The sequence below is a fragment of the Sipha flava genome, unplaced genomic scaffold, assembly GCF_003268045.1.
Source record: "Sipha flava isolate LNK unplaced genomic scaffold, YSA_version1 572_pilon_pilon, whole genome shotgun sequence".
NCBI classification, from domain to species: Eukaryota; Metazoa; Arthropoda; class Insecta; order Hemiptera; family Aphididae; genus Sipha; species Sipha flava.
In genome coordinates, this window is record NW_020273552.1 from 193,691 (window position 1) to 206,050 (window position 12,360).

A 12,360-nucleotide genomic window follows, 5' to 3' on the forward strand; every position below is an offset into this window, starting at 1 on the left:
GGACGCGCGCCGTCCGCTAGGTTGGCGGCACTGTTGTTCACCAGGACCGCGACAGTGTTGGAGCGAGTATCGGGTAGAGGTATGGGTTCGTTGCCGCCGCATTAACCGTAACAATATAAGGGGTAAACGTTGGCACCTGTTGCGCGTACGTGTTGATCGCCGTCGTCCATTCTGCGACGAAATAAACGTCGTGTACGGACACCGGTTTTTACGTGTTCTATCACCGTTCGCGCGTTGCACAACTGCCGCTGAAATGGACCTGACCGACAGGGTGATGCGTTGCTTCAAGCCGTCCAAAGTGTTCGACAACAGCCGAGAACTGGTCAACAGTTTGGACTTCGCGGCGGCCGGTGACTTTGTTGTGACGGGCGGTAGCGATGATCAGATCGTGTTGTACAACAGTATGTACGGCGAGCAGAAGAAGATTTCCTTGACCAAGATGTATGGTGTCGGTCAAATAATATTCGGACACACTAGCACGACGGTTCTTCACTCATCGACTAAAATCAACGACACCATCAGGTGAGACAATGTTCTTGAACAATGGTCACCGACCGATGGTCTGTAATAAAATTTGGTACTTTTGTTATATACGGAGGCCACTTGTGTTATATTTATATCTTGCCACCGCGCGAAAACAATGTGTTATATTTAGGAAAATTTAACACATTTATACCGTGCGATAACAATGTTTTTATGTGATCGTTGACTTTCGCAATTCAGTTCACAGACTGTATACCGTGCGTGGTGATTGTCAATCATCGTTACTGCATTCTTTCGCTATGAGTGCCGTTTTGTTAATTTGTTAATATAACACAAGTGGCCTCCGTATATAACAAAAGTACCTACAATTTTGCTGTTACGTAGAACATTTCTGGATAGATACCTGAAACGTAGTCAATATAAATTGCAAAGTATAAGTCTTTTGTAGAAGTTGGAATAATGCCTAAAAAATTTTAAAAATTATAATACTTAGTATGCAGCCGCATATTTTTAAGTTCTGATAAATAGATACAGACATCGAGGGAAAAAAGTTAATATTTGACTTATTGTGATGACAGCTAAATTTAAATTTACTGTTTTCTTTACTATTTCTATTGCTATAGTATTTATTTTAAAGCCCTACAAATTGTAATTCAAATTAATTGTGTAATGTTTATTAATTAGACTGTTTCACTATAAGCAACCTGTTTGACAGGCCATCCGTTTAATATATTTTTTCTTAAAAGTTGTTCACTTTCCTATCAATTTACTTTTTTGAGAACAACCTAACAAATGTCTGATTACATTTAAAAATATAATATATTATATGTATAGGCATTATGCAATAATTTTGCTATGTTAGAAAAGTTGTTTTCTAATTTCATGTAGTGGTATGTAATAGTTGACAACATTTACATGTCTAATAATTTACATGTTTAAATTATATTATATTATTACTCTTTATATTATATTACCTACTTCCAATATACTATAGTAAATACCAAATAATTTAATAATACATTTTTTATTTAGTAGAATTACTAATAAACAGTTAATATTTTAAATATTAATTTAATATATTTGTATATTACTCTATTTTCTTAATTTTTTATATTTTCAGATATTTATCTTTGCACCAAAATAAGTATATTCGATATTTCATAGGCCACACAAACAAAGTTACTTCATTAATTAAATCACCAGTTGAAGATATATTTGTGAGTGCATCATTGGACAATAGTCTCATGTTATGGGATTTAAGGTCCCCAAATTGTGAAGCCCATATTAGTGTAGCTGGAAGACCTGTGGCAGATTTTGATCCAAATGGTTTAGTGTTGGCAGTCGGCATAAATTCTAAAACAATTAAAATGTTTGACATCAGGTAAATATAATATTTTTTTTTTATTTATTTATCTTCACACTGTACTTTTTTTGACCATATTATACTTGATTTTAGAAATTTAAAAAATGGATCATTCATTACTGCAAATTATAATGAGTATAAGCAATATGATTGGACGGATCTCAAATTTAGTCCAAATGGCAAGTTCATAATTATACCTTCTGATGGGCCCTTAATAAAATTGATAGATGCCTTCAATGGTGAACCTATTAATTCATTCGTTGGCCACCAGAATAAAAATAGTATTCCTGTTGAAGCTTCATTCAGCCCGGACTCAAAGTACGTTATCAGTGGGTCAAATGATAGCCGTATTCATGGATGGAATATAAAATCAGGATCTAAAGTTTGCATACTAGAAAGTTATTATAATGGTCCAATTAACTGCGTTAAATTCAATCCCAAATACATGATGATAGCCTCAACAAGTACAAATATGGAATTTTGGTTACCCAAGTATAATTTTATATAGGATTCTTTATTGTAGAATTTTAAAATTTTTGCTGTTTTCATGTGGTTCAAAACAGAAGTTTTAAGTATTACAATATAATTATAAAATATATACTTTATTACTATTTAAACTCTGAATCCACTTATATTTTTAAAAATATGAATAATTTAGGACTTTAAATCTGATTGATCTCTTTTCAATTAATCATATAGATAATATGTGTAATTAAAAAACTGTAGTAACCAGAGTATAACTATTAAATTGTAGATGTTTTAATTATTGATATTTTTATATTATAAATTATTTTATTGACTGTTCATGTATTCTTGTACTGCAAAATAGCAAAACATAACTGATCTTGAATTGGAGATTTTAAAAGATATTTTTTAATTTATTTAAAGCATGTTATAATTAGACATTTATGTAAATATTCATTTAAAATTATGTTAATTATTTTTTTAGAAATTTTAACATTGTTTGTTTTCAATATTAATTTAGTGGTAAACAGTTGTACAATTTTTATAATAAATAAGTGTTATTTTTAATATATGTATTTGTTTCTCGGTTTAATAAGTAAAATATGTATAAAAAAATGCAAAAATTAATTCAAAATGTATATTTAAAAATTTTAATTAATTTTTATTTGACACAGAAAGAAATAATCTTTATTAAATCGAATTGCCCAATTTTTGTGTTACCTATATGACACAATGAAAATGATGAAAAATATATGTGTTCTTATAAAGCAGGTTTTATAATTTATAAATATTAATCAATCGTTCAAATTATAAGTACACACATATGCGCAACTAGGGTAAAAAATCTAGGGGGCTACAACCCTCCTACCAAAACTTAAAATAACCCGTAGATTAATCCTATTCTTATATACCATGTTAATATATTTTAGATTTTGAGCCAAGTTGGATTTACTGCAATGTGTCTTTTTTTTGTATGCGACACTATTGTGAGTTAACTATGCTGTATGCGGTATGTCATGTATAACATGGAATATATATGGGGGAGTTAAGCTCCCTACTCCCAACTCCTAATTGCATCTATATGTACACACATATATAAATATATATATATATTTTAAAAAGTGATATTAAAATCGGTTATCAATAAACCTCAGAATTATTATAAACTAAATATCATTGTATACCTCATATAGCAGCTGACAATATTTTGATTAATAAATGTATTAAATATAATTATTGAACATGTGTTAGTGCACCAAGGAATAGTATCATCTATCTTGCAGTTTTATTAATTAAAAAAGCTTATGATTCATAAGTTATGAAGTACTTAATTTTATTCATTTTATTATACACTATTGTGTACAATCTTTTATATTTTACTAGCATTCTTTTAATCAAACCAAAATCACGGCCACAAGGCATGAAAGAATGACTTCATATAGGATATAAAACTTCTTTTAATTTTCTTTTTGACCAACCCATTAAAAACAGAATAATTGCGTTGTTTTTGTTTTATCCTGCACAGTTATCAGTGATAACTTATCACAAAAAATATAAAAGCGTACAACTTATTTATGAATATCATTATTGATGTACCTAATGATTTATGTATGATGTGAGTTCGTTAGGTCCTATACCATTTCACCCTCATAATAATTTTAATATTTCATACTTACTGTAGATAAGTTATGAACACCAAAATTACAAACTGTAAGCTATCTATAATTTCATAATTAAATGTAGTGTACTTATTTTTTTAAGATCTGAGATTCCTATGTTGACTAGGTTTGAATTATATCCAAGTCTCTAATTGTTAGGTCACTAATTGTCTATAATAATAATTGTTGGTCAGCCTTAGTTGTCTTTGTGTAGTGAACGCTGTGCAAGACATGACAACCGGTACCACGATAAGTATTTAACGACGTCGCACGTTCATTGTTATCTAGCTTAATGTGATAGAATAAAGATCAGCTTAGCCTGAGTAAAGAATTATGTACTTACTCGCGGCGATGTGGCTGTAACAATGTCTACGACGAGTAATAATTTATTTAAAAGGAAAAATGACCAGCCTAACACTGTCTTAATCCAGTGGCGAACGCAGTAGTGGGTTAACCATTTACATAACCCACAGAATACTTGTGCTGCTTGTGATATGTATTTCATTATCCCTCGGCGAACTCTTTAAGTTTATATGCACATATGTTCGATTTTATTTATGCAATCGTCAATGATGTCCTATTGTGTGTGACATGATGTGTCAAGAAAGAACACTAAGTCTCATGTGTTAGTCACGATTTTAATTGTGCCTAAATTTTCATAATAAATACCAGATTTCGATGGTATCTAATTGGTTGTTGAAAAAACATACTTGTGGCGTCACCAGTTTATATTCGATTATTATTTGAATAATAATAATTAGACTGGATTGGACATAAAAAAAAAAAAAAACAATAATAACTTTTAATCCATATATCTATTATAATTGCATTCATATATTAGCTAGGTACTTATATCTAATAGTATTTTATTAATTTTTTATACGAATAAAATCTTATTATATAAATATATAAATAAATTTTGTATATTTTGCGTTTGTGCACAGGTTGTATGCTATGTTATTTTATGTTTTTTTTTCTTCATATAAAATCATGTGTCTCTTATAGACTTATTAAATAACTACCCTTATTAAAATAACCTAATTCAATTTCAAAAATAAATTGTTTATATTCTAAACTATCTAATTATAAATAGGTAAAAGAGTTGGGTGTTAGTGATATAATAAAATAGTATGTTTAGTAGGTTAAATCAAACAATATTTAATTTATCTAATATTTGTTTTTTTTTTTTATAAAAACAACTTTAACTACTAATGTATTGTTTATTTATTTTCTATAATTCAGAGCCACAAAATAATTTAATATTATTTATGTGATTACGATACCCCTTTGTTGATAGTGACGTTTACATTATCATGTAATACTAGGAATTCGTACGGATCTGTCCAATTTCTACTTAGTAGGTTTCATTTATTATTTTCTTTAATTAGGACTTTGTTCCCTACCTGTAATTTAATATTATGTAAATTTTTATCGTAATATTTCTTATTATTTTCCTTTTTCTTATTCTTTTCTTATTCATAGTTAATTTATCATCAATAAACGGTAGTCTCTATATATTAATAATGTTACAGATAGTTTTATTTTTTAACATTGAGCTTAAATTATTTACAATTATTACATTTTCGTTCAACATCTGATTTTTTTAATAGCCACTACATTTGAATTAATTATATCATCAGCTTTGACCTGTAATACTCAATCACAAAATGCGGATATTATAAAAGGTTCAACTTAATTCACCTCGATCAGCTCAGGCAGTGGCAAACACGGGAGGGGGGGGGTTAAGGGTGTTATAACTCCCCCCCTAGACATTTTCTCCGATGTCTAGGTTAAAATTTTAAAAATGTTACAAGTTTGAAATATCAAGAGCTAGTATTGAATACCTAGTATCATTGATTATAGAATAGTATATTCTATAATCAATGCTATTATTTAAGTCAAAATATATTAAGGATTTGCATAATTTTGTTAATTGTAAAATGAACATTTTCGTTCATCAATACATGTTCTTTTAACGCAGACTATTTAATAACATTCATATCTCCGCTGCAATATAATAAAAATTTGTTTTTACACTAAAAATCATTAGCTCTACAAATAATATGTTCAACCTTAATTGTTCTGATTACTCATACATAATTTTTTTATCTCTTAATGATCGCATTCCGTAACTTGAAATCGGAGTACTCCCTGAGATACATGAAGAACAACAATCAGTTTTCTTTTATTATTTAAGTTTTCTAAACTCCGGAATTTCATGATTTTTTAATTTATAATGTTTGTAAAATATTACATGTCCCGCGTACTCCTTTATGATATTTGGTTACTATTTAATATATTGCACCGGAGTTCTACATTGATTCACGTAATGACTTAATTGATTACATCGAAATGGTTTAATGGCAATTTTATAGACTTTACTTTTATTACATAATATATTATTAATTCCCCAAAAATTATGTTTAAAATTATTCACGTCGTTTAAATTATTATTTGTTAGATTGTAGCCGGAAATATGGCCTAAAATTGAAAAATTAGTGATCTGAAAAGCAATGAATCTACCTCAAAAGTGTTCACGAAAGGTGAGATGCTATATAGAATTTTCATTTTATGCATAACATTATACATATTTCCAGGCCGTGAATCACCTGAAAAACTATAAACGTGATATACTTTTTGGTGACCTGTTGGACACATTTTTGACACACGACACAAGAAAAAGAATCAATGTTGACTTATCTCTGAAAAACAGTTTTTCTGGACGCATCCCGTCCCGTCGAATCTTGCGCCGTAAACATGAAGAAATACACCAAAACAATTTCGATTATCTAAATAAAATTTCAAAGGTTAAGGGCCATGTGGAGCTTTATCCATCTTAAACAGCTTTCCGTCGAATAAAGACTAGGTGTTAATCTTCCAGTATAAATAATCTCACAAGTTTTCACGGTCGTATTTCCTAGTTCACCCAATGGATTAATATTTCATGTTATACACAATTCATCATCTTGATGTGCCATGTTAACTTGTAATTTGAACTTATCTAATATGTTTACATTAAGCTTGTATTATTATATTATGTTCGTTTTCATAAATATAATTAATAATTGAAATTTTTATTGTTATTTGTAAAATTTTACATGTCCCGTGTACTCCTTTTTGATATTTGGTTACTATTTGATATATTGCACCGGAGTTCTACATTGATTCGCGTAATTACCCAATTGATCACATCGAAATGGTTTAATGGCAATTTTATAGACTTTACTTTTATTACATAATATATTATTAATTCCCCAAAAATTATGTTTAAAATTATTCACGTCGTTTAAATTATTATTTGTTAGATTGTAGCCGGAAATATGGCCTAAAATTGAAAAATTAGTGATCTGAAAAGCAATGAATCTACCTCAAAAGTGTTCACGAAAGGTGAGATGCTATATAGAATTTTCATTTTATGCATAACATTATACATATTTCCAGGTCGTGAATCACCTGAAAAACTATAAACGTGATATACTTTTTGGTGACCTGTTGGACACATTTTTGACACACGACACAAGAAAAAGAATCAATGTTGACTTATCTCTGAAAAACAGTTTTTCTGGACGCATCCCATCCCGTCGAATCTTACGCCGTAAACATGAAGAAATACACTAAAACAATTTCGATTATCTAAATAAAATTTCAAAGGTTAAGGGCCATGTGGAGCTTTATCCATCTTAAACAGCTTTCCGTCGAATAAAGACTAGGTGTTCATCTTCCAGCATAAATAATCTCACAAGTTTTCACGGTCGTATTTCCTAGTTCACCCAATGGATTAATATTTCATATTATATACAATTCATCATCTTGATGTGCCATATTAACTTGTAATTTGAACTTATCTAATATGTTTACATTAAGCTTGTATTATTATATAATGTTCGTTTTCATAAATATAATTAATAATTGAAATTTTTATTGTTATTTGTAAAATTTATATGTCCCGTGTACTCCTTTTTGATATTTGGTTACTATTTAATATATTGCACCGGAGTTCTACATTGATTCACGTAATGACTCAATTGATCACATCGAAATGGTTTAATGGCAATTTTATAGACTTTACTTTTATTACATAATATATTATTAATTCCCCAAAAATTATGTTTAAAATTATTCACGTCGTTTATATTATTATTTGTTCGATTGTAGCTGGTATGGTTATTTTTGACACACGACACAAGAAAAAGAATAAATGTCAACTTTATATGTGCCTCTCCCCTACTCCTATCAAATTATCCAAGATTTGCTCCGCTTTCGACCGGCAGCGTTATCGGGTAGATCTTTAAGCAGACCTAGGCAGCTTTATTATGACTAATTAAAAACAGGACACATGTAATTCAGTGAGAATTTGCATACTGATAAGTCATAGTCAAAACAATATATTTTTGCTTTTCAGTCAATTCCATTCATGACCAATCGTGTTTTATCAAAATAGAACATCCTCTATTCCGTTAGTCAAAACAATACATTTTTATCAGTCAAAACTAGTTGGACACCATCCCACTGTGCATTGGAAGTTACAAAACATTGACGCTATGTTGAATTCAGGTTTCAAGAAAACATTACCAATTAACATCAGCATGATATTCTATAACTATTTTATAAAAATAATATTTTTCGTGTCAACAACTAACATTCTTTAAATGTTTATGATTTATTAGTGACATGATATTACAATGAAACATGTATACGATATCATGAAGCTGTTTCTTACAAATTTCAAATAATTTATAAATAAACTGACCCATTCGACACCTTTTACTCGGAATCGTTTTTCAAGTGCCGTCATAATACCGGGGTTTAAATTTATTTTTGACTACCTAAATAGATTTTAATCATTTGTTGTAACTTCTAAATTTGGAATCAAAATGTTATTCATGATTGGCGTATTCTAACAGTTCAAAACTGCTCACATTCACATACGAGTAGAAATCTTACTGTTGGCGTGCGTTTATAATATACATAATAAATGTTCAGACTACTAATAGAATGGTAAGTTACATTCATTTATAAAAAATACTAAATAGCATGGTTATTATATTATTATTTGGTGATATTATTTATTCTATTATTTATAATTTAGGTCCCAATAACCAAAAAATGGTTGATAGGGAGTTTCACTGAGACTAACGAATTCAGCGTTGTACCAAAAAATTGGTTAAGTAAGACAGAAGGCCCAGATAGCCGTACTATTATTTTCTGTAAATGGCCACCACCTCCAACTATAGTGTCTAGTGACATAATTAATTCAGCAATTGAACCAGGGACTGATTGGCCAAGCTACAAGATGCCTTTTAATTATGTGTCTATTTCCTACTTTAAAAAAAATGGAATTTGATTATGATGAACATATTTATATAACTAAATTTGCCACCTATTTTATTTGTTTGTACGATTATAACTAAAAATACAATTATTGTGGTTCATATTATGTTAAGCAGGTAGGTAACCTACCTAATTAGTAATTATGTTCACATAATGAAGATTTGTCTAATTTTCTTTTCTCCGTGAAGTATTAGAAAAAAGAAATGTATGGTATCCACTTTATAATATAGAGTATCTTAATCTTTATTTTATAAAATAACTTTTTATTACAACAATACTAATGTCTGGCGGACTCGAAACAGTCTTTAATCTTTGCTTTAAAAATACGATTCTGAAAATAATATAGTATAGGTATAAATACAACAATTTTACAACATACTTCTCATGTTAGGTGTAGGCTAGTAGATGTTAGGCGTAGGTCAGTTAGGTAGGTAGATATGGAGATTATCACCTAGCAGTGGTTCAGTTTTCAATCAATGATGAATTTTATATTTTATATTTTTTTTCGTTTTAAAATAATTAAATTATTAACTTGAATTGAAACATCTATGCAACATAATATTGCACAGTGGGGTAATGTGTCAACATAACATTATAGGTATGTATTTTTTGATGTTATATACAGATTACTTGAACACATTGGATATGTATTGCAATGAAACAATGCATTTATGTTTCAAAATATGTGCTTACAATGTTTCCTCAGTGTCAGCAAAAACAGGGCATTAAGTGTTGCAGCAATGTTTTTTCATACACATATGAAACTCGCATTGCGATGTTATAGGTTCCAGTAAAATGTCGCTGAAACATGTATACAACAATTCATTGCACAGTGGGATAGTCGTAGCAAATTGGTCTCCCCGGTGTACCAAATAACAGAATAAGTACTAAAAATAAATACAAAATTAAAAAAATCGACGCTTAGGCGATACGAAGTTCGCCGGTTTATCTGGTTATATATATATATCAATTTTTTTATGTTATACATTTGTGTCCCTAAATGAAAGTAATTACGAACCAATTAAATACATTTTCATTATGTGTATATATTATTTAACATGTACAATGAAGACAATTTTGATGACAATGGAATAAAATTCATTGTGTTCAATGAGTTTTATCATGTTATGTACGTTACGATTATAGAATCTGTTAAAAACGTCTAAACAAAAATGTTCTTGTAACAAATGCAAATTTGAAAAAAATACAATAAATAAGCATCCATATAACCTTTCTTAATCTAATGTCTTAATCTTGGTGTTACATACTCTAATGACAATTTAAATTGTTTAATCGACTTTGTGAATTTTATGAGAGCCTTTTTAGTAATCAATTTTCCAATATGGCCTTATATAGTTTGGGGAGGAACTAAAAATACGCATATAAACATCATACAAAAAAAAATCAAAATAACATATTAAGAATGATTCTATATAAAAAACTTTATAGGGTTCAACAAAACTTAGTTATAAATTGCTAAGTGCTTTGTCAATAAGGCTTCTATACAAAAAAAATTGAAATATCTTTAGTTATAAAATAATTCATCTGTTCTGAAAACAACGTGTTAATTTCTACTCATAAACGAAAGTATAGAGCTTATGATTTAAACTGGTTAATATTTGGTTGTTTTCAAATTTATAATATTATAATTTATTTAAAATTAATATATTTACTACTAAGTTTTTATTTTTTAAAATTAAATTAATATTAAATATATTCTGTATAATTATTTATAACATTTTTATTTGTTTTTTATGTTTTTATTGTTTTATCAATTACATTATGTCGATATATCTATATCTAAAAGTATACTTTATGTCCGTTTTCACGTTTACACATTTCTTTTTTTTGTACTTTTTTTATCTCATTTCTTAACATATTTATCTAAAAAAATTGAATCTGTATTTTTTTCTTTTTTCTCCTTTTATTTCATCTTATAATTATATATTTATCTTTATTGTTGAAAGGTAATTTTCTACTCCATCACAAGCATAACTTTAGAAGTAGATTTATTTTATTTTGTTGTATTTTATTATGCGTATTGCTATAATGATAAAAATAAAGTTTTTTAAAAACAAAAAAATAAAATATATGAACAAATAAACATATGTATTTGTTGTTCGTTTTTTATTTAAAGGATGAACCCACATTATTATTGATATCTAACAACAAAGACCGCAAAATAGAACTAATAACTTCTTCTCCGTTGGAAGATATTTTAATGGTGACTAAATAATATGAATACGATTTCAACCTAACGATGACTAACACAGTTTTGCTCTTTTGGTGTGCGGCCAACCGACTAAAGAGTACGTCGATTGGAAATGAGACACGGAAGTCTGGATCGGCAAGAGCGAGATTGGACAAACGTTCCCAGATGCTTTCCGGTAACGCTAAACGAGGTAAATTATCAGTAATCGATAGCAGGATCCACACTTGGATGGTCAATCTCGTTTGCGATTCGATGGCGGTGCGCCTAGCGAGAGCATGGACAGCCCATATGCTGGAAATAGTGCGCTTAATTTCAGCGCGAATTTTTAAACGTAACAAGCGTTCATTATCGTCGGCCATATTATAGCAAACAGCGTTATAGCCTTAAACAAGGTACACGACTGAATCATTGTAAAAAAAAATACATGCACAATACTGTGAACTTTATCAAATGATTTAAAAATAGTCACAAAAACGGTCACGGTACAAGTCACGATTAAAAGTTAGTACTATCTATAGCCGTAGTACAAGTAAACCACGGACTTTTAAAATATATATTTTTTTTTTTTGTCAGTAAATTAGACAGTGTCACGTAAGAATGTACCGGACGCGAAAATTTAAACGTAAGACAACAGTAGCAGCACAAAATGGCGAACGTCTCTGCACGCACTTAATGAAAGAACGGTACTAAAGAAAAAAAAAACCGGTCACAACGTGAAGCACATGGTAACTACACGCGCACGAGATGGTCGACGTGTCATCAACGGCACACACGATCGAAGTGACATCCGTGACCGACGCACTGCCGGAACACCACAAAAACCGTTGCAACCGTCTAAATTCATACGC

General features: G+C 29.4%; 1 protein-coding gene across 1 annotated transcript; it reads left to right on the forward strand.

Annotated features, from left to right (window-relative positions):
• The first annotated feature begins 250 nt into the window (after positions 1 to 250).
• Positions 251 to 2,354, forward strand: LOC112691188 (WD repeat-containing protein 82-like). Its single transcript, XM_025565343.1, has 3 exons — positions 251 to 522; positions 1,604 to 1,864; positions 1,940 to 2,354. The coding sequence occupies exons 1-3, from the start codon at positions 254 to 256 to the stop codon at positions 2,352 to 2,354; spliced, it is 945 nt and encodes a 314-aa protein (XP_025421128.1). The 5' UTR covers positions 251 to 253.
• The last annotated feature ends 10,006 nt before the right edge of the window (positions 2,355 to 12,360 follow it).